The 22,711-nt window shown below is 50.0% G+C and overlaps 1 protein-coding gene across 1 annotated transcript in view; it reads right to left on the bottom strand.

Annotated features, from left to right (window-relative positions):
* Positions 1-22,711, bottom strand: part of CSGALNACT1 (chondroitin sulfate N-acetylgalactosaminyltransferase 1) — an 85,801-nt gene that overhangs the window by 19,720 nt on the left and 43,370 nt on the right. The window contains exon 3 of the mRNA XM_051819904.2: positions 13,608-13,709. Within this exon, the coding sequence (XP_051675864.1) occupies positions 13,608-13,709 (102 nt within the window). The remainder of the gene's footprint in view (positions 1-13,607; positions 13,710-22,711) is intronic.

Here is a 22,711-nt window from a genome sequence, read left to right as displayed (position 1 = left end):
AGGAACCCAGAACTCCATGTAGGCCTCCCATATGGGTGGCAGGGGCCTAAGTACTTGGGCCAACTTCTGTTGCCTTCCCAGGTACATTAGCAGGGAGCTGGATTGGAGGAGCTCATACAGGATGCCGGCTCTGCAAACAGTGGCTTAACCCACTGTGCAAACTCGGCCAGCCCCTTCAACGAACAATTTTCAGTTTTCATTATGTATCTAAATCATTTATGAACTGAAGACAGTGAGTAAACCCAGCAAGTTGCCATCCAGTATTCCATAGCAGGCACTTTAGAAGCTGAATTCTGAGTTTACAGAAGCCCACTTTAGCGAGTTTTTTAGGAACTCCCTTTGCTTCTCCAATGTTCCCTAACTTCACGTGGAAATCAGGTACCGGCCATCAAGAAAGCACACAGCACACAGTGGCTGCCGTGTGGACATCAGCTAAGGAGAGTTCACCAAGCTCCAGGCTCACCCAGGCTGCCTCTTCTTTTTCACTGCATGTGTGGACTTTTGTCTTGAATGAGCCCAAGCCAGCTTTGGCAGGAACCAAACAAACGTGCTGATGCACAGTTGCACAATGATGTCTGGCACGAGGCCTCCCCAGTGGAGTTTTTGCTGGAAAATGCATGGGTAAGGGGCGGGCGTTTGGCCTATCGTTTAAGATGCCAGTCAGAATGCCTGCATCCTAGATCCGAGTACCAGGGTTCGAGTCCCATCTCCTGCTCCTGACTCGTTCTCTGCTAGCGTGCATCCTAGGAAGCAGTAGTGATGGCTCCAGTAATTGATTCCTGCCACTCCCAAGGAGCACGTGGATTGAGCTCCCAGTGCCCAGCTTCACCCCTAGCCAGGGTGGGCCTCTGGGGAGTGGACCAGCAGTTGAGAGCTCTTTCTTTCCCACTCTGTCAAATATATAAATTTTTTTTTGACAGGCAGAGTGGACAGTGAGAGAGAGAGACAGAGAGAAAGGTCTTCCTTTGCCGTTGGTTCACCCTCCAATGGCCACCACGGCCAGCGCGCTGCAGCCGGCACACCGCGCTGATCTGAAGGCAGGAGCCAGGTACTTATCCTGGTCTCCCATGGGGTGCAGGACCCAAGCACTTGGGCCATCCTCCACTGCCTTCCCAGGCCACAGCAGAGAGCTGGCCTGGAAGAGGGCCAACCGGGACAGAATCCGGCGCCCTGACCGGGACTAGAACCCGGTGTGCCGGCGCCGCAAGGCGGAGGATTAGCCTAGTGAGCCGTGGCGCCGGCCTAACATATTTTTTTAAAAATGTAGGGTGCACTGCACGGGAGACCAGGAGGAAGCAGCTGGCTCCTGGTTTCGTATCGGTGCAGCGCGCCAGCCGTAGCGGCCATCTGGGAGGTGAACCGACAGAAAAGGAAGACCTTTCTCTCTGTCTCTCTCACTGTCTAACTCTGCCTGTCAAAAAAAAAAAATGTAGGGTGCAATGTGACCAGCCAGAAAGCCCCTCTGTGCCCGTGCTATGCAAGGTGCGGAGAGTGACTAAACAGGGCAACCCACGAAGGCGCTCCTCCACCCCTGCCCCACGCCAGCCTCACCCACCACAGGTGCAGGGCAGCAAACACAGAGCTGCGCGCCAGCCTCAGGCCACTGCCTCCAGAGGCCACAGTGCTTCACCTCTGCCTGCGGGTTCCCTTCAGCAGCTGCGGTCCCCAGGCTCAGCCCAGGCCCGTGCAGTGCCTCCTTGCCCTGCAGAGTCTGCACACGCAATTCCCAGCTCCTTTCTGGACTCCACCCTGAGGCACGCTTGCTTGTCCCTGCCCTTTCTTATCGTATACCAGCACTTGGGTCCTTCCTTCCAAGGGCTGCAGCGAGCCACCCGACACTGCTCCCGGCACACCGTGGGTGCTGGGCCCTTTCCTCTTGGTCCTCAATGAGCTACGACGCAGCCTTGCACTCATTCAGGTCCACAGTGTAAAAGCAAGCCCACCCTGGCGGGGTGCACAACGGCATACAAGACACTCCCTGGCTAGGGAAAAGTCCACCTAAAATAAGGCATCAGTGTGTGTGTTTGTACGCACATGTTTTTTGAGGTACAATTCACATAACATAAAAGTGACTATATTAAGTGTATAATTCAGTGGCTTTTACTGCATTTACAATGTCGTACATTCTGTTTCCAGAATGTTTCTGTCACTCCCCCTCTTCGTGGAGGAACGACACAGGACCCTGCGCTGTTCTTTTGTCTGCTCGGCCCTTCCCGGGTTTGCTGCTGGTTCTTCCCGGGTTGGCTACCGACCCTTCCACCTCCGTGGAAGGGCGGTTCCCCCTGGCCACTTTCCCCACTTCCGCGGGGGAGTGGCACACCGCCGGCCAGCTCTCTCGGGGGCTGCACAGGTGTTCCTTCAGATAGATGTTCCCGGTGCATGTTGTCTCCTCTATAGTCCTCTTCCACCAATCCCAACTCTGCTACCCACACGCCGAGTACGCTGCTCTCCTCCAATCAGGAGCAGGTCCTACAGTTTATTGGTTGAACTGGAGGCAGCTGTGTAGAAGCTGTTTCTCCCTTCTCAGCGCCATATTGTGGGAGAGCAGATGCATAGAATAAGTCTTAATTCCAGTAACAGTCTAGTCCGAGTTGCTCCCCACAGTTTCCATCACCCCCATAACTCAACAAGCAACTACTCCCCATTTCCCTATATGCCCAAACCCCACTGGCCACTGTGTTACTCTGTCACTATGCAATTGGCTCCTCTGATCTATAATGGAATCTAAATGGAATCATGTATCCCTGACCCTCTGTGTCCAACTTCATTCATTCAGCTTTAGCTGTTCATCCATATTATGGCACGTATCAGTACTTCACACTTTTGTTGTAGCTGAATAATATTTCATTGCATAGATACAGGAGCATTTTGTCAATCCATTTATGAGCTGATGGCCACGTGGGCTGTTTCTACCTTTAGGATACTGTGCAGACATGAACATTCAATGTTCAGTTATGTTCCAACAGCTGTTTTTACTTCTTTTGGGTACACACCCAGGAAAACAACGGCTAGCTAGGTCAGACAAAAAGTCTACGCTTAACCACTCGGGGAACTGCCAATGGGTTTACACACTGGCTGCACCATTTTCTGTTAACATCAGCAGTGGACAAGCGTTCCAATGTCTCCACATCTCATTGACGACTGACTGGCTGTGGACTGCAGCCATCCTGGTGCTGTGGGGTGCATTTGCATGCCCCCGAACACAGAAGATGTTGACCACCTTCTCTCGTGTTTATTGGCCGCTTGTATTTCATCCCTGGAGAGACATCCATTCAAATCTTCAGTCCTTTTATAAGTTGAGTGATGTGTCCTTCTACTTCTGAGTTACAAATGTTCCCTCTGTATTCTGCACACCGGGCTCTGACCAGGTTATCATTTGAAAATTCTGTCCCATCTTGTAGCTGTCTGCTCAGTGTCACTGTAGCATCAACGTTTGCAAGTCTGATGCAGTTCAATTTACCTACGTTTCTTCCGTTGCTTTGTGCTTTGAATGTCCTATAGAAGCAACCATTGTCTAACCCAAGGTTATAAAGATTCACATCTAAGAGTCTTATAGTCATAGCCCTCATGTTTAGGCCTTGAATTGAGTTCTATCCAAGCTTTGTATGTGGTGTCAAAAACACACCAAATTTAGAAGGCAACTTTTGCTTCTTTGGTGTGGATGTCCAGCCGCCCTATAACTTCCCTTGAACACATAATTCCTAGCCCCCACCCCCACCCCATGTAACTCACACTTGTTGGAAAAATCAATAAATGGATGAGTTTATTTCTGGCCTCTCAATTTTATCCCATTGATTTATATGTGGACTCTTGTGCCAGTGCCTTAGTTGTGATTACTGTAATTTTATACTAAGTTTTGAAATTGGGAACTAGGTCATCTCCAATTTCTGGACTGATTTGGCTATTTTGGGTCCCTTGCATTTCCATGTAAATCTGTCTATCATCCTATTCATTTCTATCAAAAAAGAAAAAAAACCCTAGTTTGGGTCGTTTACTTATTTATTTTTTATTTGAAAGCAGAAAGAGAGACAGAGACAGAGTTCTTCATCTACTGGTTCACTCTTTAAATGCTTGCAACAGCTGAAGCAGAAGCAGAAGACCTCAATCCAGGTCTCCCACATGGGTGGCCGGCACCCAGTGACTTGAGCCATCGCAGCTGCCTCTCGGGGTGCACACCAGCAGGAAACTGGAGTTGAAAGCAGAGCCAGGTGGGAACCCAGATACTCTCGGCTACAGGATGTGGGAGCCCAGGCGGTGTCTTAAACACTGCCTGGCCCTGGATTTTGGCAGGAATTGTGTTGAACTTTTCAATCAGTTGAATGAGCGTTACATCTAAACCATGAACCAGGTGCCTCATTCATCTAGGCCTTCGTTAAATCCTTTCAATGATTTAAAGCATTACAGTTCTCAATGCAAAAGTCTTACACTCCTTTTGTTACATTTTTCCTACACATTTTATTCTTTTTGATGCTATTTCAATTAGAATGGTTTTCTTCATTTCATTTTCAGATTGTTCATTGCTAGCATATATAAACACAATTAATTAATGTTTTGTATATCAATCTTGTATCCCACAAGCTTGCTGGACTGTTAATTAGCCCTAATAGTGTTTTCTATTATTCCTTATAATTTTCTATATAGAAGACAATACTTCAGCCATGAACAGAGATGTTTTACTCCTGCCTTTTTTTTTTTTTTTTTTGACAGGCAGAGTGGACAGTGAGAGAGAGAGAGACAAAGGTCTTCCTTTGCCGTTGGTTCACCCTCCAATGGCCGCTGTGGCCGGCACACCGCGCTGATCCGATGGCAGGAGCCAGGTGCTTCTCCTGGTCTCCCATGGGGTGCAGGGCCCAAGCACTTGGGCCATCCTCCACTGCACTCCCTGGCCACAGCAGAGAGCTGGCCTGGAAGAGGGGCAACCGGGACAGAATCCGGCGCCCCGACCGGGACTAGAACCCGGTGTGCCGGCGCCACAAGGCGGAGGATTAGCCTAGTGAGCTGCGGCACCGGCCTACTTCTGCCTTTCTAATCTGGATGTCTTTTATTTCTTTTTCTCCCCCAACTTTCCTGGCTAGAACCTCCAGCTCAGTGTTGTATTCTTGACCTGAGCAAGTTGGGAAAATCAGCAATGAAGATGTTTGGGCCTGGCTTTTCTTTGCAGGAAGCATTTCTTTTCTTTTTAATTAAATCAGTTTACTTGATCTAAGTCTAGCCAGATTTTCTATTTTTTTTTCTCAAAGAAACATGTATTTTCACTTAATAAGAAAAATTGGTTCTGTTTTTTTCCCTCCTCCACGCTGTTATATTAAAAATTACATCTTTATGCATTGTGTCCATCAACACAGATTTATAGCTACTGTTTTATGCAATACATCATTTGAAAATTTTAAATAAACAGAAATAGAAGCACAAACAAAAAATATATTTATTGGGCCAGCATTGTGGCAAAGCAGATTAAGCTGCTGTCTGTGATAGTAGCACCCCATTTCAAAATGCCGATTTGAGTCCTGGCTGCTCCACTTCTGATCCAGCTCCCTGCTAATGTACCTGGGAGAGCAGTGGAAAATGGCCCAAGTACTGGGGACCCCTCCACCCACATGGGAGACCAGGATGGAGTTCCAGGCTCCTGGCTTCAGCCTGGCCCAGCCTAGGCTGTTCCAGCCTTTGGAGAGTGAACCAGCAGATGAAGACGTGTCTCTCTCTAACTTTGCCTTTCAAGTAAATAAAATAAATCTTAAGAAAACCAAAAACTACATTTGTATTGCCTTTTGTGTTACCTGTGTAGTTACTTTAATTTTTTTTTTAATTTAAAGACTTATTTTATTTTGAAAGTCAGAGTTACGGGGTGGGGGAGGAGAGAAAGGAGAGAAAGAGAGAGGGAAAGAGAAGAGGGGGAGAGAGAGGGAGAGAGAGGGAAAGGGGGAGAAAGAGAGAGGAGAGAGAGGGAAAGGGGGGGGAGAGAGAGAGAGAGAGGGAGGGGGTGGGTGAGAGAGAGAGGGAGAGAGAGAGAGTCTTCATCCATCGGTTTACTTCCTAGATGGCCGCAATGGCCAGGGCTGGGCCAGACCGAAGCCAGGAGCCAGGAGCTTCTTCCAGGTCATTTTAAATAATGTATTGTGCCAACCCCAGAAATCAGAATTGCCTTTCTCCCCTGGGTTTGCTCTTGTTCATTTGCTTGTTTAATGACTTTGCCAAACTAACCCTGTCAAGCCTGTACTCTGTTGGATGTGACCACTTAAGGGTCAGCTAATGACTGGACAGACATTTCCTTAAATGCCTGGAACCAGTAAGAATTTCTTTGCTAAGGGGCCCTGGGTGCATGTCAGGGCCAGCCTTCAGCACTCAGCCAGGCACTGGGAAACAGCTGTACCTTTAATCCCCCCCACCCCGTGCAGAGCCTCTGGGCAGCCACACCTGAGAGCTCAGGGCCCCCTCAGAGCTTTCCCAAGCAGCAGCACAGCCCTAGGCTGGTCGAGGCCTTCGGGTTCCCGGGGACACAGGAGCTTCTCACAGCTCGGTAGACATCGCCTTGCCTGGCTTCATCTTGCAGGCTTTCTCCTTAGTCTGTGTTTGTCCCAACTCGGCAGGCAGCCGCAGTGTTGAGCACCTGCTGTAATTACTGTTGACTGATGTCCTTGCCCCCAGAGGAAAGGAAAAGCTTCCTGCATTTGAAGAGCTGAATCAGGTCACGGAAAGGCCACCCCGGGGCAGAGCCTTCCAGGGAAACCCAGCCGGTTCGGAGAATGCCCATCCTCTGGTAGTGGCGCTCGGAAGGACTCCTGCTGGATAGATGTCTCCAGATTGGTGCAGCTTAATTTCCAGAATTCTGACCACTTTTACATCGGGGAATATTTGCCAAGGTCTTCACTCCCCTATTTTTTGCTTATTTCACCCTTCTTCTTTCTCCAAACTGCTGCATTCCACTGGATGAACTTAACATCACTTACATTTTGTCATAATAGTTCCACCCCCTCCTCAAATTTTTCCGTGGAGAAATTCTAAACCTTTGGCAAAGCTGTATGAATGGTGCAAGTATGCAATACACCCAGATTCATCAACTGCTATCATTTTGAGCTCTTTTCTCACACTCTCGTTCTGAACCACTGGACATCAGCCACAGGTGTCCTGACAATTTTAGCCTCAAAGAAATGTAACTCCCAGGCCCGGTGCTGGAGAGCAGTGGGTTAAGCTGCAGCTTTTGATGCCAGCATCCCATATGTGAGCACCAATCTGAATTCCTGGCTACTCCACTTTCTATCCAGCTTCCTGCTAATGTGCCTGGAGGGAGCAGGTGACGTCCCAAGTGCTCAGGTTTCTGCCAACCACGTGGCCGACCTGGATTAGAGCTCCTGGCTTCAGCCTGGCCCAGCCTGCATGGAATGAACCAGCGGGTGGAAGAACTTTCTCTCTCTCTCCCTGCCCTTTCTCTTTCCTTCCCTCCCCACCACCTCTGTCACTCTGCCTTTCAAATAAGTAAGTGTTGAAAAAAAAAAGAAACATAACTTTGAAGAAACAGAATGTGTTCCTTTACAGCATTATAAAAATACAACAGTCAAGGGGCCAGCGCTGTGGCTCAGTGGGTTAACGCCCTGGCCTGAAGCACTGGCATCCCCCATTCTAGTCTCGGCTGCTCCTCTTCTGATTCAGCTCTCTGATATGGCCTAGGAAAGCAGTAGAAGATGGCCCAAGTCCTTGGGCCTCTGCACCCAGAAGCTCCTGACTCCTGGCTTCGGATTGGCGCAACTCCGGCTGTTGTGGCCAATTAGGGAGTGAACCATTGGATGGAAGACCCCCTCTATCTCTCTGCCTCTCCTCTCTCTGTGTAACTCTGACTTTCAAATAAATAAATAAATCTTTAAAAAAAATACAATGGCTGATGCCATGGCTCACTTGGCTAATCCTCTGCCTGAGGTGCCGGCACCCCGGGTTCTAGTCCTGGTTGGGGTACCAGGTACTAGTCCCAGTTGCTCCTCTTCCAGTCCAGCTCTCTGCTGTGGCCTGGGAAGGCAGTGGAGGATGGCCCAAGTGCTTGGGTCCCTGCACTTGCATGGGAGAGCGGGAGGAAGTACCCGGCTCCTGGCTTCAGATTGGCACAGCACCGGCCGTAGCGGCCATTAGGGGAGTGAATCAACGGAAGGAAGACCTTTCTCTCTGTCTCTCTCTCTCTCTCTCACTGTGTAACTCTGCCTGGGAAACAAACAAACAAAAAAATACAACAGCAGTCACGCTATGGAGATCTAACAGGCACAGCCCTGTTCAAATCCCCCAAAGAACAATCCAGAATGCAGCTGGGACACCAGGCACAAGCAGGCTTGGCCCCATCTGTGGGCTGTGCTGGGTGACACGGCCACAGGCCTGGACTGCTTCACCTGGCCCTGCCTCAGGCTCCTGGAGTCTAAGACTCCTTATCTGCTGGGAGGGACTCCCTGGGCAGCTTATTCATTTTGGCGGATGAGATTCTTGTCAAAAATTTCCTTGAGAAAAAATAAAACAGAATATTGTCCAATTTCCAAGAAAAGAAAGAATGACCCAAACATTTAACAACCACCCACCCCTAATTTTCTTTTAGATAACCAGATGAACCGTTCCTGGGTGTGTCTATCAAACAAAATGCTGTCAACGAGGCACAACATGCTGACCAAGAGCTACGCAAGCTGGCCCCTGGGAACAGCAGCACCCCAGGCCCCTTCCCACCACACTCGGGGGTAGAGCAGTGTCTTGGTTCTAGAACCTCTTCTGAAAGGTGCCTCAGGGTCATCTTGACTTGAGGGTGAACTTGCCATGCAGTAGGTGCTAGCTCGTGCCAGTTCACCCGTCTTGGTCTTTTTGAAATGTCCCATGATGTAACCTGAAGCAAATATCTACTTGGCCAGTCTCTCCAAGTACAGTCCATGTACCACCCCATGGGTGTCTCACGGAGCCAAAGTGCTTTCTCCCAGGCCTCACCTCAGACCTGTGCACTCAGAACTTCTGGGGGTGGGTCCAAGGAATCTGCACTTTAAGAAGCATTCCAAATTATCCCAGAGTTGTGCTTCAACCTGAAATAAACTAATGCTTGGAAAAATACATATAACAGGAACAAGCTATTGAGAACTGATTTAGCGTGTGTTCTGCAAGATGTTACATGGCAAGACATGGCTTGCACACACATGAACACACACTGAAGTAAAATGTTCATGAGAGGCTATTCATCCTTACTGCATGTGACTCACTCTGACATTTTCGACTGGATTCTATTCCGATTTTTTTTTTGACAGGCAGAGTTAGACAGTGAGAGAGAGACAGAGTGAAAGGTCTTCATTCCATTGGTTCACCCCCCAAATGGCCACTACAGCCAGCGCTGTGCCGATCTGAAGCCAGGAGCCAGGTGCTTCTCCTGGTCTCCCATGGGGTGCAGGGCCCAAGCACTTGGGCCATCCTCCACTGCATTCCCAGGCCACAGCAGAGAGCTGGCCTGGAAGAGGAGCAACCGGGACAGAATCATGCACCCCAACCGGGACTAGAACCCGGTGTGCCGGTGCCGCAGCCGGAGGATTAGCCTATTGAGCCACGGTGCTGGCCTCTATTCCGATTTTTAAAACACTGGACACAACCCACTAAATGGATTTCACAACCCTCTAATGAATCACAAACTGGGGTTTCCAAAAATGCTGATCTATAGCAGTCGACCAAGATGGAAACATAGAACGGGAGCATCTAGAACACTGCTTGCTGGCCATGCAGCAAAATATTAAAATACTCCTACAACACATGTGCTCAGTTGGACTCAGAACAGTTAGTCATGGTACTGATCTCCAGGTGAGACTCATTCCATTGGGTTTGACTACAAATCTTACTACCAGGTGCCGGGTTTGAGTTCCAGCTGTTCCTCTTCCAATCCAGCTCTCTGCAATGGCCTGGGAAAGCAGAAGAGGATGGCTTGAGTGCTTGGGCCCCTGAACCCGCGTGGGAGACCTGAAGAAGCTCCTGGCTCCTGGCTCTGGATCAGCACAGCTCCAGCCGTTGTGGCCAATTGGGGAGTGAACCAGAGGATAGAAGACCTCTCTCTCTGTTTTTCTCTCTCTCTCCCTCTACCAGTCAAATAAATCAATCTTTAAAAAAAATCTTACTAGCAACACTGGGTTTTAAGAAGGGGCACACTGAGCTGTTAAGGTGGTCCTGGAACTTGAGAGATGAGGTTCAGTTTGTGGCTCTCCCATGCGCCAGGGATAAATCCATGCATTTTCCATGAACTATTTGAAGATCCCTTCACCTAAGTTCACATGCAGATTGCTATGTGTACGGGTCTGGCATCTGTTTTCTCTTGGTGAACAAACTTTGAACATTTCTGGTATAAAGTGCTGGGCTAACAGGTGAGTTACAAAGAGGCATGCAAGGCCGGCGCCGCGGCTCACTAGGCTAATCCTCTGCCTAGCGGCGCCAGCACACCGGGTTCTAGTCCCGGTCGGGGCGCCGGATTCTGTCCCGGTTGCCCCTCTTCCAGGCCAGCTCTCTGCTGTGGCCAGGGAGTGCAGTGGAGGATGGCCCAAGTGCTTGGGCCCTGCACCCCATGGGAGACCAGGAGGAAGCACCTGGCTCCTGGCTCCTGCCATCGGATCAGCTCAGTGCGCCGGCCGCGGCGGCCATTGGAGGGTGAACCAACGGCAAAGGAAGACCTTTCTCTCTGTCTCTCTCACTGTCCACTCTGCCTGTCAAAAAAAAAAAAAAAAAAAAAAAAAAAAAAAAAAAGAGGCATGCAAGACAGTACCACCAACTGAGCAGGTTACAATCTAGGTGCAAAGCTAAGAGGGTGGAAAGAAGTGTAATTCACCAAACCGTGTGCCAACAGCCAAGTGTAAGAGGTTCTGCATGCGAGCACAGCTGGAGTTCAGACGGGAGAGGACTGGGAGTCGGCCAGGGAGCTCCAGACCAAGGGCCAGCTGTGCACCCAGTCTAGCTGGGGAGCTGGGACTTGTTGAGAAGAGCGAGCAGTCTGATCACCAGGCAAAGGCCTTGGTCATGCAGGAAGATCCAGCTGGAAGGTGGAGTGTGGACTGCAGGAGGGAGTCAATTCAGGTGGCCACAGAAGTCTGGGCATTCCCACGAGAGCTGTCCTGAGCCAGGCTGCATCACGGACACCGACACGGCAGATGGCAGCATCGGCAGCGTGAGGTCATGAGCAGTGACACCGACACGGCACTTATCACCGTCAGCAGAGAGAGGACACAGACACAGAGACACAGGTCAGACGACTTGTACAAAGCACCGCTAATTCAATCTCCAGCTCCAGGCTCTCCGCATGGGGTCGACTGACCTCTGGATGTTTCCACCGAAATGACTTTTATGTGTGTTCAGAATGTTTGCCCTATGGCTCACCAGCCAGCCTCCTGGGGGAGAAGTGTGCTTGCTGGGTGACCTGATATGCAGAAGAACGTGTGATAAAAGTGCTGAAATCCAGGGCTGGTGCTGTGGGACAGTGGGCTGGGCCTCCACCTGCGGTGCCGGCATCCCATGAGAGTGCCGGTTCTAGTCCCGGCTGCTCCCCTTCTGGCTCTCTGCCGGTAGGCTGAGAAAGCAGAAGACGGCCCAAGGGCTTGGGCCCCTGCACCCGTGTGGGAGACCCAGTGGAAACTCCTGGCTCCAGACTGGCCCTGCTCCAGCTGTTGCAGCCGTTTGAGGAGTGAACCAGCGGATGGAAGACTTTTCCTCTCTGCCTCTCCCTCTCTCTGTAACTCTACTTCTCAAATAAATAAAACTTTTAAAAATGTGCTTAATTTGTTACTGTCCCTAGAAACTTGCTTAAACTACCTTCTGCTTACCCATCACATTCGGTGACAGGTAACCATCAGCACACGTGGGTTCAGCCTGTGAGGTCCTGCACCGGTCCCAGGCCCCATAAAGCAGCACCTGTCAATCTCAGCTGTACCTTGGAATCACCTGGACAAGAATGAAAACACCCTAGAACCAGGGCAGAGGCTGCCGGGAAGGGAGCAGCCCCCGGGCAGACTGGCACCTCCTGGCACAGTGGCTCTCAATCCTGACTGAACATTGGGATCATTTGGAAACTCCGGAAGTTTCCTCCCAGGAATGGAGACCGGGCAGAGGTGTGAAAACATCTCCCCTGGACAGAGCACTTGAAGTCTAGTAACTCGAGCTCGCCATTCCTCAGCAGAGATGCATACTGCAACACTGAGGTTGAGGATATTCAATTATTTTATTCTACTCTTTGAGACACGGGTCACAGCTGTAAGGTAGCCCTAGTGTTCAGCTCCTAACTCATTATTGCTCAGGCAAACTTTTCCTGTAAAAGGCCTCGTAGCTAATCGTTCAGGCTCTAAAGCAGCCGTAAGTGCTACGTATACAAATGGGTGTGCCTGCACGGCAGTAAAACTTTTACAAAAATAGTAGCAGACATAATCTGTCCTCTGCTTTAGAATGTTTGGAAAATCACAGTTAGCATTCTGGCCTTGTGTCCATTAACACAAAAGCAGTCAGGACACATGAATGTACCTGCAGAATTGGCGGTGCACGGTTAGCTGAGCAGCGAAAGTGCCTGCACCTCACACCACGGTGCCCGGATTCGACCTGGCTCCGGCTCCTCACTCTGGCTTCCTGCTAATGCGCACTGCAGGAGGAAGTGGTGATGGTACAAGAGACTTGGGCCCTGCCACCCATGTGGGAGATCTGGATTGAGTTCCTGGCTCCCAGCTTTAGGTCCAGCCCTGCCCTGGGCGTTGTGGACATTTAGGGGACATGAAATAGAGGATGGGAGCTCTCTCTGTCTCTCGCTTTCTACCTCTCCAATAAATGTTAAAAATTAAAAAAAGTACAAAAGGTACACTCACTTTTGGACTCTCACCCTACAGCTCACTGTCACCCTATCATGATTTACTAGAAACTCAAAACAGCCCTGCTCATGTCTAAGACACATCAGCTAGCGAGACTACTTCTCCCCGAGAACAGCAGACCACTCCCAGGATGCGGCTTCTATGTAAAAGGCCCTCCTGACTTCTCCGCTGCTGCCCCAGGAGCCTCCATGGCAAACCACAGGGCGCATGGCCCCACCGCTCCGGCGGCCTCACTGGGAGAAGGCTGTTTATTTACTGTGATAGGAAAACAACCCGTCCATGCTGTTGGCATCCCTCAGCTGGGGATAAACATACAACACGGGTCTAAGGTTTTGCATTAAATAATTTGCATTATTATAGGTTTCCATTAAATAATTTCTGCTCAACTGAGTAAGTTCAATCCAGGATCCTGCCTCAGCCGTCACTTCTGGCTTCCCGTAACTCCTCAAAATGCCTAAGGGGTGGATGTCAACAGGGCAAGCCCCCCGGGAAGTGGCTGAGACCCAAGCCTGGATCTCACTCTCAGTTATTCAAGCTCTGGCTGACCCAGGGCACCCTCCCGGCACAGCCGTGGCCCCCTAACCCCCACTCTGCCACGTAAGGCCTCCACACCTGGGGAGCCAAGGGTTCACACGACACACAGCCAGCAGCCACTCAGGCTCCCGACCTGCCCACAGGGTTCAGGAAAATAAAGCCAGGCAGGAGTCCCCGCCCGAGTGGTGTTGTGAGCTCTGTGGCCGTGCCCATGGCTCCTCCTGACAGCTCCGAGGTTGCACTCACTTGGAAGTGTTCTCGAGTATTCCTTTGACTTCATCCATTTCCTCCTTCCCAAAGTAAACGACGGTGAGATGAATCCGCCCGTCCTGCTGAATGCACATCTCCCTGGAGAAGAAGACACACGGGGAGTCTGGTCAGCCAAGGTAGACACCACTTCCGGAACGCACCAGCGTGAACCGAGGCTGCTGGGGGCCCTTCACCACGGCTCATCGGGAAAACAAAGTTCCACGCGCAGCTCTGGAAGTCCAAAACTCAGACGCAAGGCCCCACAAGCCCCGGCTGCCCCAGGTCCGGCCCACCGAGGCCACACAGCCTGGAAAGAGCACTGGGTTCTCACCGCCATGAGAAGCTCATGGAACACAGAAGACACACATGCAGCTGCATATCAAGGTGGATGAAGGCTCAATTCTTCTACTGACTGAGTAGTGTGATCAGCGTTGAGACAAGACAGGCAAGCGTTTGGCGTAGGTAGAGGTTAAGCCCCTGCTTGGGGTGTCTGTGTGGCAGATCGGTGTGCCTGGGTTTGAGCCCCACCTCAGCTTCCTATAGGCTTCCTGCCAGTGTGCACCCCGAGAGGTATCAGGTGACGGCCCAAGTTCCCTAACACTCATGTGCAAAACCTGGACTGAGTTCCTGCTCATGGCTTGGGCCTGGCCCAACCCCAGCTGTTCCTGGCATTTGGGGAATGAACCGGGTCAGCAGAAGATTCTCCCTCCCTCCCTCCCTCCCTCCCTCCCTCCCTCCCTCCCTCCCTCTCTCTCTCTCTCTCTCTCCCTCCCTCCCTCCCTCCCTCCTTCCCTCTCTTCCTCTCTCTCTCAAATGTACTTTAACAAAGAAGAAATAAGAGTACATTCTGATTCTGGTTCAAGCAGCTGGGTTCTAGTTTCCAGACCACTCCATTTCTGAACAGAAAACAAGATCATTTTCCAGGGTGCTATTCTGACTCCTGGGGACTTGTTTCCATGTAACCTGTGACTCAACCGAAGGAAAAACCAACTTCTGCTAAACCTCAGCAGGGAACTTTTCTTCAAGTAGGGTGAATGACATGGACGACCATCTCTCAGAGGTACCAGCCAGGTGCAACGCTGCTGCCGGAATGGCGAAGTGGCCCAGGACAAGGCAGAGGGGCCTGGGGGAAAAGCGGGGAGGTCCTGACATACTCAACAGGTTGCTTTCCCTTTAGGGGCACAGAGACGACCAGGAATCTCTCTGTACCCAGCCCAGGCCTCAGTCACCTCTCCCAGCCTCATTGCAATATTCAAGGTTCATTTCAGTGACTCTATTCTCATTGCTTTAAAAATACTTTTTAAAAAAAAATGTGCAGGCGGCTGGCACTGCGGCGCAGTGGGTTAAAGCCCGAGCCTGCCACGTTGGCAACATTTATAGATGCCAATTCGAGTCCTGGCGGCTCTACTTCCGATCTAGCTCCCTGCTAATGCACCTAGGAAAGGTGAGTGACCCAGAAGAAGCTCCTGGCTCAGCTCCAGCCGCTGTAGCCATTGCGGGAGTGAACCAGCAGATGGAAGATCTCTCTCTCTGTCTCTACCTCTCTCTGTAACCTTGTGTTTCAAATAACTACAATGAATCTCTTTTAAAAAAGAAAAAAGTCCAGAATCCTCTTAATGGTTCTTGGGCAAAAAGGAATCAAAGAGAATCACTCAAGAAAACTCAAGTCTGAGATTCCCCAGATACTGTGTTAGCTGAGGCCAGAGTCAAAGGAGAAAGCAAGAGGATATTAAACCAAACAAGCAGGCACGTCCAAGGCAGGCCTAGCCGCTGGTTTTCGGTCCAGAGGCGAGCTGTCAAAATAAAAATCAAGCCAACTCGCAAGGAATTGAGAGAGTTTAGAAAAACCATGAAGAATATTTTCCATGAAAAATCCTCTAATCCTCCGCCCACCTCCCTCCGCCACTCCCCCTGCCCCAGGAGAGACCCAGAGATAAAGATTCAAAGCAAATTGATAGCTTTGTAATTGAGCGCCATCCAGCTCTCGCCAACACAGAACCATCAAAGAACAGATGCGCCTGAAAAGCGGGACCTTGGAAGCCACGAGAAAAGCAGCAGCCAGACACTGAATGTGAGGACAGTTTCCAAGGCAAAATGAGGGATGTGAAAGAAACACCCAGAAGACGAGCAGGCGGGTCTAAGCCAATACAGTGACGGACTGCAGAAGGTTCATGGAGAATGCAATGCACTTTATTCTGGTGCAAACAAAAACTGAAATCCATCCATACGAGGGTGTTCAACAAGTCCATGGAAGATGTGTGTTATGGAAAAAACTGTGTGGAATTCAAAAATTTTTATACCCAAATAAATGTATCTTTCAGTTCCATTTTCTGTGTAACTCTGAAGTCTCTGCTACACTGCTGGGTCAAAGGGCACCACCTACCAACCAGAACCAGGCTGGAGCATGGCCTTATGGGAGCTCCACCCCTTCCCAGCCACAGTGGAGTCCCCAGAGCACAAGAGAGGCCTATGGGACACTCAGGGGAGAGGAAATGTCATGTGAGCTCCCTGTGAGCTGGGACAGTGACAGCCAATGGTGCAGTGTGGTTTTTACCCTTCCTCAGGGAGACGACCATCAAACTCTAGCACCCCAATTCCTTGTAAATCCACGCATATCCACATCATTCATTTACTGTGCACTGCCTTCCAAAGCTCAAGCCAAATTGTGATTCCCAAGAGAACAGTGCTCTGCCCTCACACAGGGATTAACGTCACTCTCAGGGAACCAGGTTAACTCTCACGGGAGTGGGTGAAGTCTTGCCGTTGTGGGCTGGATCTGCTTTAGCCTGAGCAGGCTGTGACATAGCAAGGTCTCCCGTTTTGTCTTCTGTCTTTTGCAAGCTCCCATTTCGTGCTCTCCCACTTGTCTGTCACGTTGGGTGCACCATGGGGCCCTCCCAGGAGCTGTGCCGATGCCATCACCATGATCTTGAACTTCCCAGCCTGCAGAACCCCGGGGCCAAAGTCAGCTTTTCTTTATGAATCACCCAGTCTGTGCAACCTTGTTATGGCAACAGAGAACAGACCAAGACAGGGCCTTAGTGTCTAGAGTTAGGAAAAAGCTTGCTTTACCCAACAGCAAACAGGCTGCTTTCTCTAACATACTAACGGCTCAAGTGAGTTAACCATTGCTCTTCCCCAGTCTCCTTATCTACAGTGAAACTCAGAAGCCTAGCATTTCTGATGATTTTTCATCACTTCAGTTAGTTCCAGCTTCCAGGTACATCTGTCTAACTCTCCATATTGTCATTGAGTCCTTGTTCGTTGAGCTTTGCAAAAATGGATTTTCTGAATTTGCATTCTTCCATACACAAATGATTGTTGATATTTGCTGAGAAGACTACAAGGGTATGTCAAAAAGTTTGTGGAAAATGGAATTAAAAGATTATTTTGGTACAAGGCGTTTTGTCATGCACGCAAAGTTCTTTCATAACATGCATGTGCCATGAACTTGTTGAAGACTCCAGGTATGATAATAAACTGAGAAAAATAATAATGCTAACGAACACTCCAGTCCATGCTCTCCAGGCAGCCTGCAGTCACTTGTGTCCGCAGGGCCACCCAAGCCCAGTACTGGTGGACCACAAGTCGGTCTCTGTTGCTCCCAGCTGGCCCCCCCACCCGGCCATCACCGCAGTGAGCTGTTGGCAGCAGATGCTGCCTTCCCCAGGGCCACTGTCTGGTGCCCAGGTCTGCACTGTCTTGGGAACTCCCTGTTCAACGTCTATCCCTCCTGTCCTATGTCCTTGGGAACTCCCTGTGCAATGTCTATCCCTCTTGTCCTGTGTCCTAGTCATGGAGTCTTTTCTAGGTGAGTTCGTGACACACTGATGCTGGAGAGAAGGACCTATGACTCCCTGGACTCCCTGGAAAGTAGTCTTGCGTGGCATCTCAAGTTCCTGCAATACAGTCATTATAAAAACCTGAGTTTGGCCCCGACCACTCTCTCTGCTTCCTGGCTCGCTTCGTGATCCTCTGTACCCACTCAGTCTCACCCTGGGGCCTTCACTGGATCCTGCATCATACCACTGGGACTTTCTGTCTCCAAACTATATGCTAAATAAACCCCTCTTTCCTTCCTAAATAGCTTGTCTCTAGTATTCCATTGTAGTGACAAACAGCTGTTCGACATACAGAAACAGTGACAGCAGTACAAACAAGAGGCTAACAGGTGGAGAGGGCTGCCCGGGGGAGCCTTGGGAGGACCTCAGGATTCCTGTCTCTCATCCAGGATCGTGGTGCTGGCAGCAGACAGAGCTGCAGTGAGCATTCTGGTCTTTCCACATTGAAATCAAAGTGGGGGAGGAAGGCAGCTCTCTCCTAACTATGCTCTGAACTAAGCCCTGCAAAAAAAAGGAGATTTGATAGAAGCAAAGGAGAAAAAATCATCACATTTGGTAGAGATCCTTTGCCAGGAAAGGAAAAACAGAAGGGACGAGAAAATTGAGAGTAGGTGAAGTGTGTGTGCATGTGTGTGCATGCGTATGTAAAATCTATTTGAGAGGCAGAGAAACCAAGGGATACCGTCAGCTGGTTTATTCCATACATGCTGGCAACAAATGGGGGCAGGGTGTTGGGGCTGAAGCCAGGAGTTGCAACTCCATCCGGGTTTCCCACAAGGGCAGCAACAACCCAACCACTTGAGCCATCACTGGCTGCCTCCCAGGTGCACATTAGCAGGAAGTTAGAGTCAGGATCTGCGGCTGGGAGTTGAACCCAGGTACACCAATGTGGGAGCTGAGCGTTTTAACCGTTAGGCTGAATACCCACGTGGATAGAGTGGGCGTGGCATGGCTCAGTGCCACCCAGGACTCAGCAGAGCCACAGGAACCAAGGACTCCCAACAACGTGGCACAAAGCCCCTGCAGAGTTCTCTGCACCCCACCTCTCACCTCCCAGATCACAGGAACAGAATGTGTGCTGTCTTCACAATGCACCTAGGACCCCCCAACACTCCCCAATCAAGAGCCCAGGAAAATGCCCCCATAGGAGTGAGCTTGGGCAGCCCTCACCACACGGTGCAGAGAAAAGACGGGGAGAAGCAGCATGGCAACCATGCCCTGCAAAGGGCGGAGCCGAAGGAGCAGAGGGGCCAGCACGGTGGTGCAGCAGGTGTACCCTCAGCATCCCATATCAGGCCCCGTAACAGTCCCAGCTGCCCTGCTTCTGATCTAGCGTTTCTGCTAATGTGCCTGGGAAGGCAGCAGGTGACGGCCCAAGTGCCTGGGCCCCTGCCACCCATGTGGGAGACCCAGATGTTGTTCCTGTCTCCTGGCTTTGGCCAGATTGGGGTACACTAGCAGATGGAAGACCTCTCTCTCTCTCTCTCTTCTCCTCTTGCTCTCTCTTCTCCTCTCTCTCTGATGCCTTGCTTTCAAATCAATCATTCTTTTTTTTAGAAAACAGAGAGAAAAGGAAGAGAAAGGGAGATTCAAGCAAGTGGTGAAGTGACACCTGGACAGTAGGGGCTCCATTTTAGAGCACCTGAGACTCCATCGTGGAAAGCACCCTTGACCGTGAGGCTGAACTTCGACAACAGCGCGTTGCATCCCACTTGGCAGAACACAGAAACTCCCGAGCATGATCGCTCAAGCCTAGAACAGATAGGCTGCACCTGTAGTTGATACTGGCTTTGCATAGGCCTTAAGTCACCTTGACCCTAGCAACCACGTATTTCCCCTCCCCTCCTTGTGGGTTTTGCCTTTATAAACCCTGTTGCTTTGAGCTTTGGGGTCGAGAGTTCTTTAAGGCATGAGCCTGCTCTCCATCGCCGGCAGTAAAGGACCATCACATTTTATCAATGTGCGGAGCTCCTCTGTTTGCACTGGCTCAAGCAAAACAGTAGCAGCATTTGACACAAGTGAAAAACCCACTCTGGAATATATAACTCCAACAGAAGAATGTTCATGCAAATGTTTCACACTCCCTTAACAAAAACGTGGATTCAAAAACAATTTTTTTTTCCAAAGGGAAATGATAGAAACAACAGAATAAGATGAACAGGCACACTGTGTGCACAGGAACTAAACAGAAAGCCTAAACACACAGAGGTAGGGCACTGGAATTGGCAAGGCACAGGGTAGATGCGTTGGAAAAGAAATTACTGACAGAGGAATGGCTTAGGTGCGAGCAGATAGAAGACGAAGGTGTCAGAAGGCAGCATGCCCACGAAACACAGAACCCAACAGACGAAGCTGGGCCTGTGCTCCCACACAGACAGCACAGGAGCTCCCAGGAATGAAAGGACCCCACAGCACGAGAAAGGAAACCGTGTTCTAGGAAAATCAGATGGGGAGGAGCTCCGGGACAAGAGATGGGGACTCGGCAACTCCACCGTTAGTCAGCGAGGCAGGAAATCATCCCACCATTTCCTGGTCCCATCAGAGGCCAGAGCGCATCCCTAGAGCTGTCACTGAGCCACGCCACCCCTGCACACAGCAGGTGGAGACACCTGGCACTCATTCTAACCATGAAATACGGCCCAGGAAGAAGTCAGGGCTGGAGAGGCTATAGGGATAGGATGGCTGATGAACCTACTAGATCCCCGAAAGTATGTCTGTGTCTCCAGATCTGTAAGAACTGTAGGTACGAAGCAGAGTATGATGGATGCAAACCTCAACAAAGCAAACTTTACAGCTGACACAATGGGGAGGAGGGAGAAAGCTTATTGTGCCGGTTCTCTCTCTCTCTCTCAAGATTTATTTCTTTATTTGAAAGGCAGAGATACAGAGAGGTAACTGGTCGGAGGCATGCTGGTCAGAGTCCTCGCTGCTCCACTTCTGATCCAGCTCTCTATTAATGTGCCTAGGAAAGCAGTAGGAGATGGCCCAAGTACATCAGAGAGCCCAGTGAAGCTCCTGGTTCCTGGCTCCCAGCACCTGGCCCTGGCCTGGCCCAGTCCTGGCCCTTGTGGCCATTTGGGGAGTCAACCAGAGAATGGAAGACTTTTCTCTCTGCCTGTTCCTCCCTCCCTCTCTCTAACTCTGCCTTTCAAATAAATAACTCTTTAAAAGAAATAATGGTTAGTTATAGGAGGTGGGATATAGATTGAGTTTTATATAATTTATTCATATTGGTCCACAATGGTTGAACAGCTAATGACATTGTTTAAACAGCACAGTGTCACTTTTACAAACCACAAAGCGATGCTTAATTATGAAAGCCAAAAATAACCCAGCACTGAATTTTTAAACAAATGATGAATGTTTACAAAACAGAGATAGAGGAGGAAATAAAAAATCACGCATGATGTCAGCTTCAGCATCAAGTGTTCCAGCCTCATGCAAACCCTGCGATGGAAAAGACTTCATAAAGATAACATCAGGTACTTGATAAACAGCCCCTTCATTTTTTGCCCAGTAATTTTATGGTGGTATTAATTGCACTTAAACAGTTAATGGACTGAAGATAATTTGAGTTTGGGGTGTGAAATAAGAACTTGTTTGTCTTTTCTCTATTTTTTTTTTTTTTTGTCCTGCCATTTAATCATCAGCTCACAGCCAGAGCAAATGCCCTCACAGCCCATTCCTCCAGAAGCCGTGACGGCAGACTACACCACACCCACCCCTTCGGCCTCCCGAGCAGGGGCCGTCTGCTTGGCGCTGGGGTGGTGAGCGCGTGTGCGTGTCTGAGTGTCCCCTGGTTCCTGTCTGTGTCTTAGCCACAGCTTCTGGATCTGTGTTAGTGGACTGCACCATCACAAAGGTGAAGACAAAGTCTTTTTTTTTTTTTTTTTCATCTTATTTGAGAGAGGGAAAAAGGGAGAGGAAGAGAGGGAGAAAAATACAAGAGAGACTCAGACCAGATGGAGATGAGAGAGAGAGAGAGAGAGACTTCCATCTGCTTGTTTACTCCTAAAATGCCTACAACAGCTGGGGCTGGGCCAGGCTGAAGCCAGGAGCCAGAAGCTTCATCTGGGTCTCCCACATGGGTGGCAGGGACCCCAGCACTGGAGCCATTACCCACTGCCTCTCAGGGTGCATCCTGGCAGGAAGCTGGAGCCGGGAGCAGAGCGGGGACTGGAACGCAGACACTCTGCTATGGGATGTAGGCATCCTAACCACTGGAGCAGATGCCTGCCTCAGTTCTGTGTTGCTCCAGTTTGGGTGGAGTGTCTGGCACTCCACACCCACAACTGTCCCTGGAAACACCCCACCCGAGTGACACCATCCCTGCCCGCCCCCCACTGCCATGCAGCACAAACACCCGGCACTAACGGTGAAGGAAACGCCCTGAGTTTTTGGGATTTTTTTTAAGAAGAGATTTACCAGAAATACATTTCATTTCCGTATCTCCATTTGGGAGGCTGAAAAGCTACTAATTTAATTTTTGCAACAATTCCTCCCTTCTAGGTTTTTTTTTTTTTTTTTCCAGTTGTTACTACTGCTAAATGTTCATTTAACTTTAACGGGTTAACTACTTGCAGTCTTCATTCTATGGAAACACATGCATATATGCAGGGGACTCTAAAACATTTGCTGAAAAATGGATTTAAAAGATAAGTTTGAGGCTGGCACTGTGGCGTAGTGGGTAAAACCACCACCTGCAGTGCCGGCATCCCATATAGACACTGTTTCAAGTCCCGGCTGCTCCACTTCCGATCCAGCTCTCTGCTAATGTGCCTGGGAAGACGGGCCAAGTCTTTGGGCTCCTGCACCTGCATGAAAGACCCAGGGGAAGCTCCCGGCTCCTGGCTTCAGATTGGTGCAGCTCTGGGCATTGCAGTCATCTGGGGAGTGAACAAGCAGATGGAAGACCTCTCTCTTTTACAAATAAATATATCTTTAAGAAAATTTTTGAAAGATAAGTTTATTTTCATGCCTCAAATTTTTCAAATCCACCCAGTTTTTCCCTAATAGACATTTTCCATGAACTTTTTGAGGTTCCATGTATACCCAGGGAACCTGATAATCCAGGCCTCTGGGTCCCCCACCCAGGACACAGCCCTGCACCAAGCACCAAGCGTCAGCACCACCTTACCAAGCCCAGCCTGGCCAGGGGCTGGCCTACGTAGTGCAGCAAAGCACAGGGCCTCCACCCGGCCAGCTGCTGGCAGCTTCCCAGCCAGAGGCACAAGCGCCCATCTATGCCGAGACCCAGCA

The sequence above is a fragment of the Oryctolagus cuniculus genome, chromosome 8 (genome assembly GCF_964237555.1).
Source record: "Oryctolagus cuniculus chromosome 8, mOryCun1.1, whole genome shotgun sequence".
Classification (NCBI taxonomy): Eukaryota; Metazoa; Chordata; class Mammalia; order Lagomorpha; family Leporidae; genus Oryctolagus; species Oryctolagus cuniculus.
This window is presented reverse-complemented; position numbering and strand designations above follow the sequence as displayed.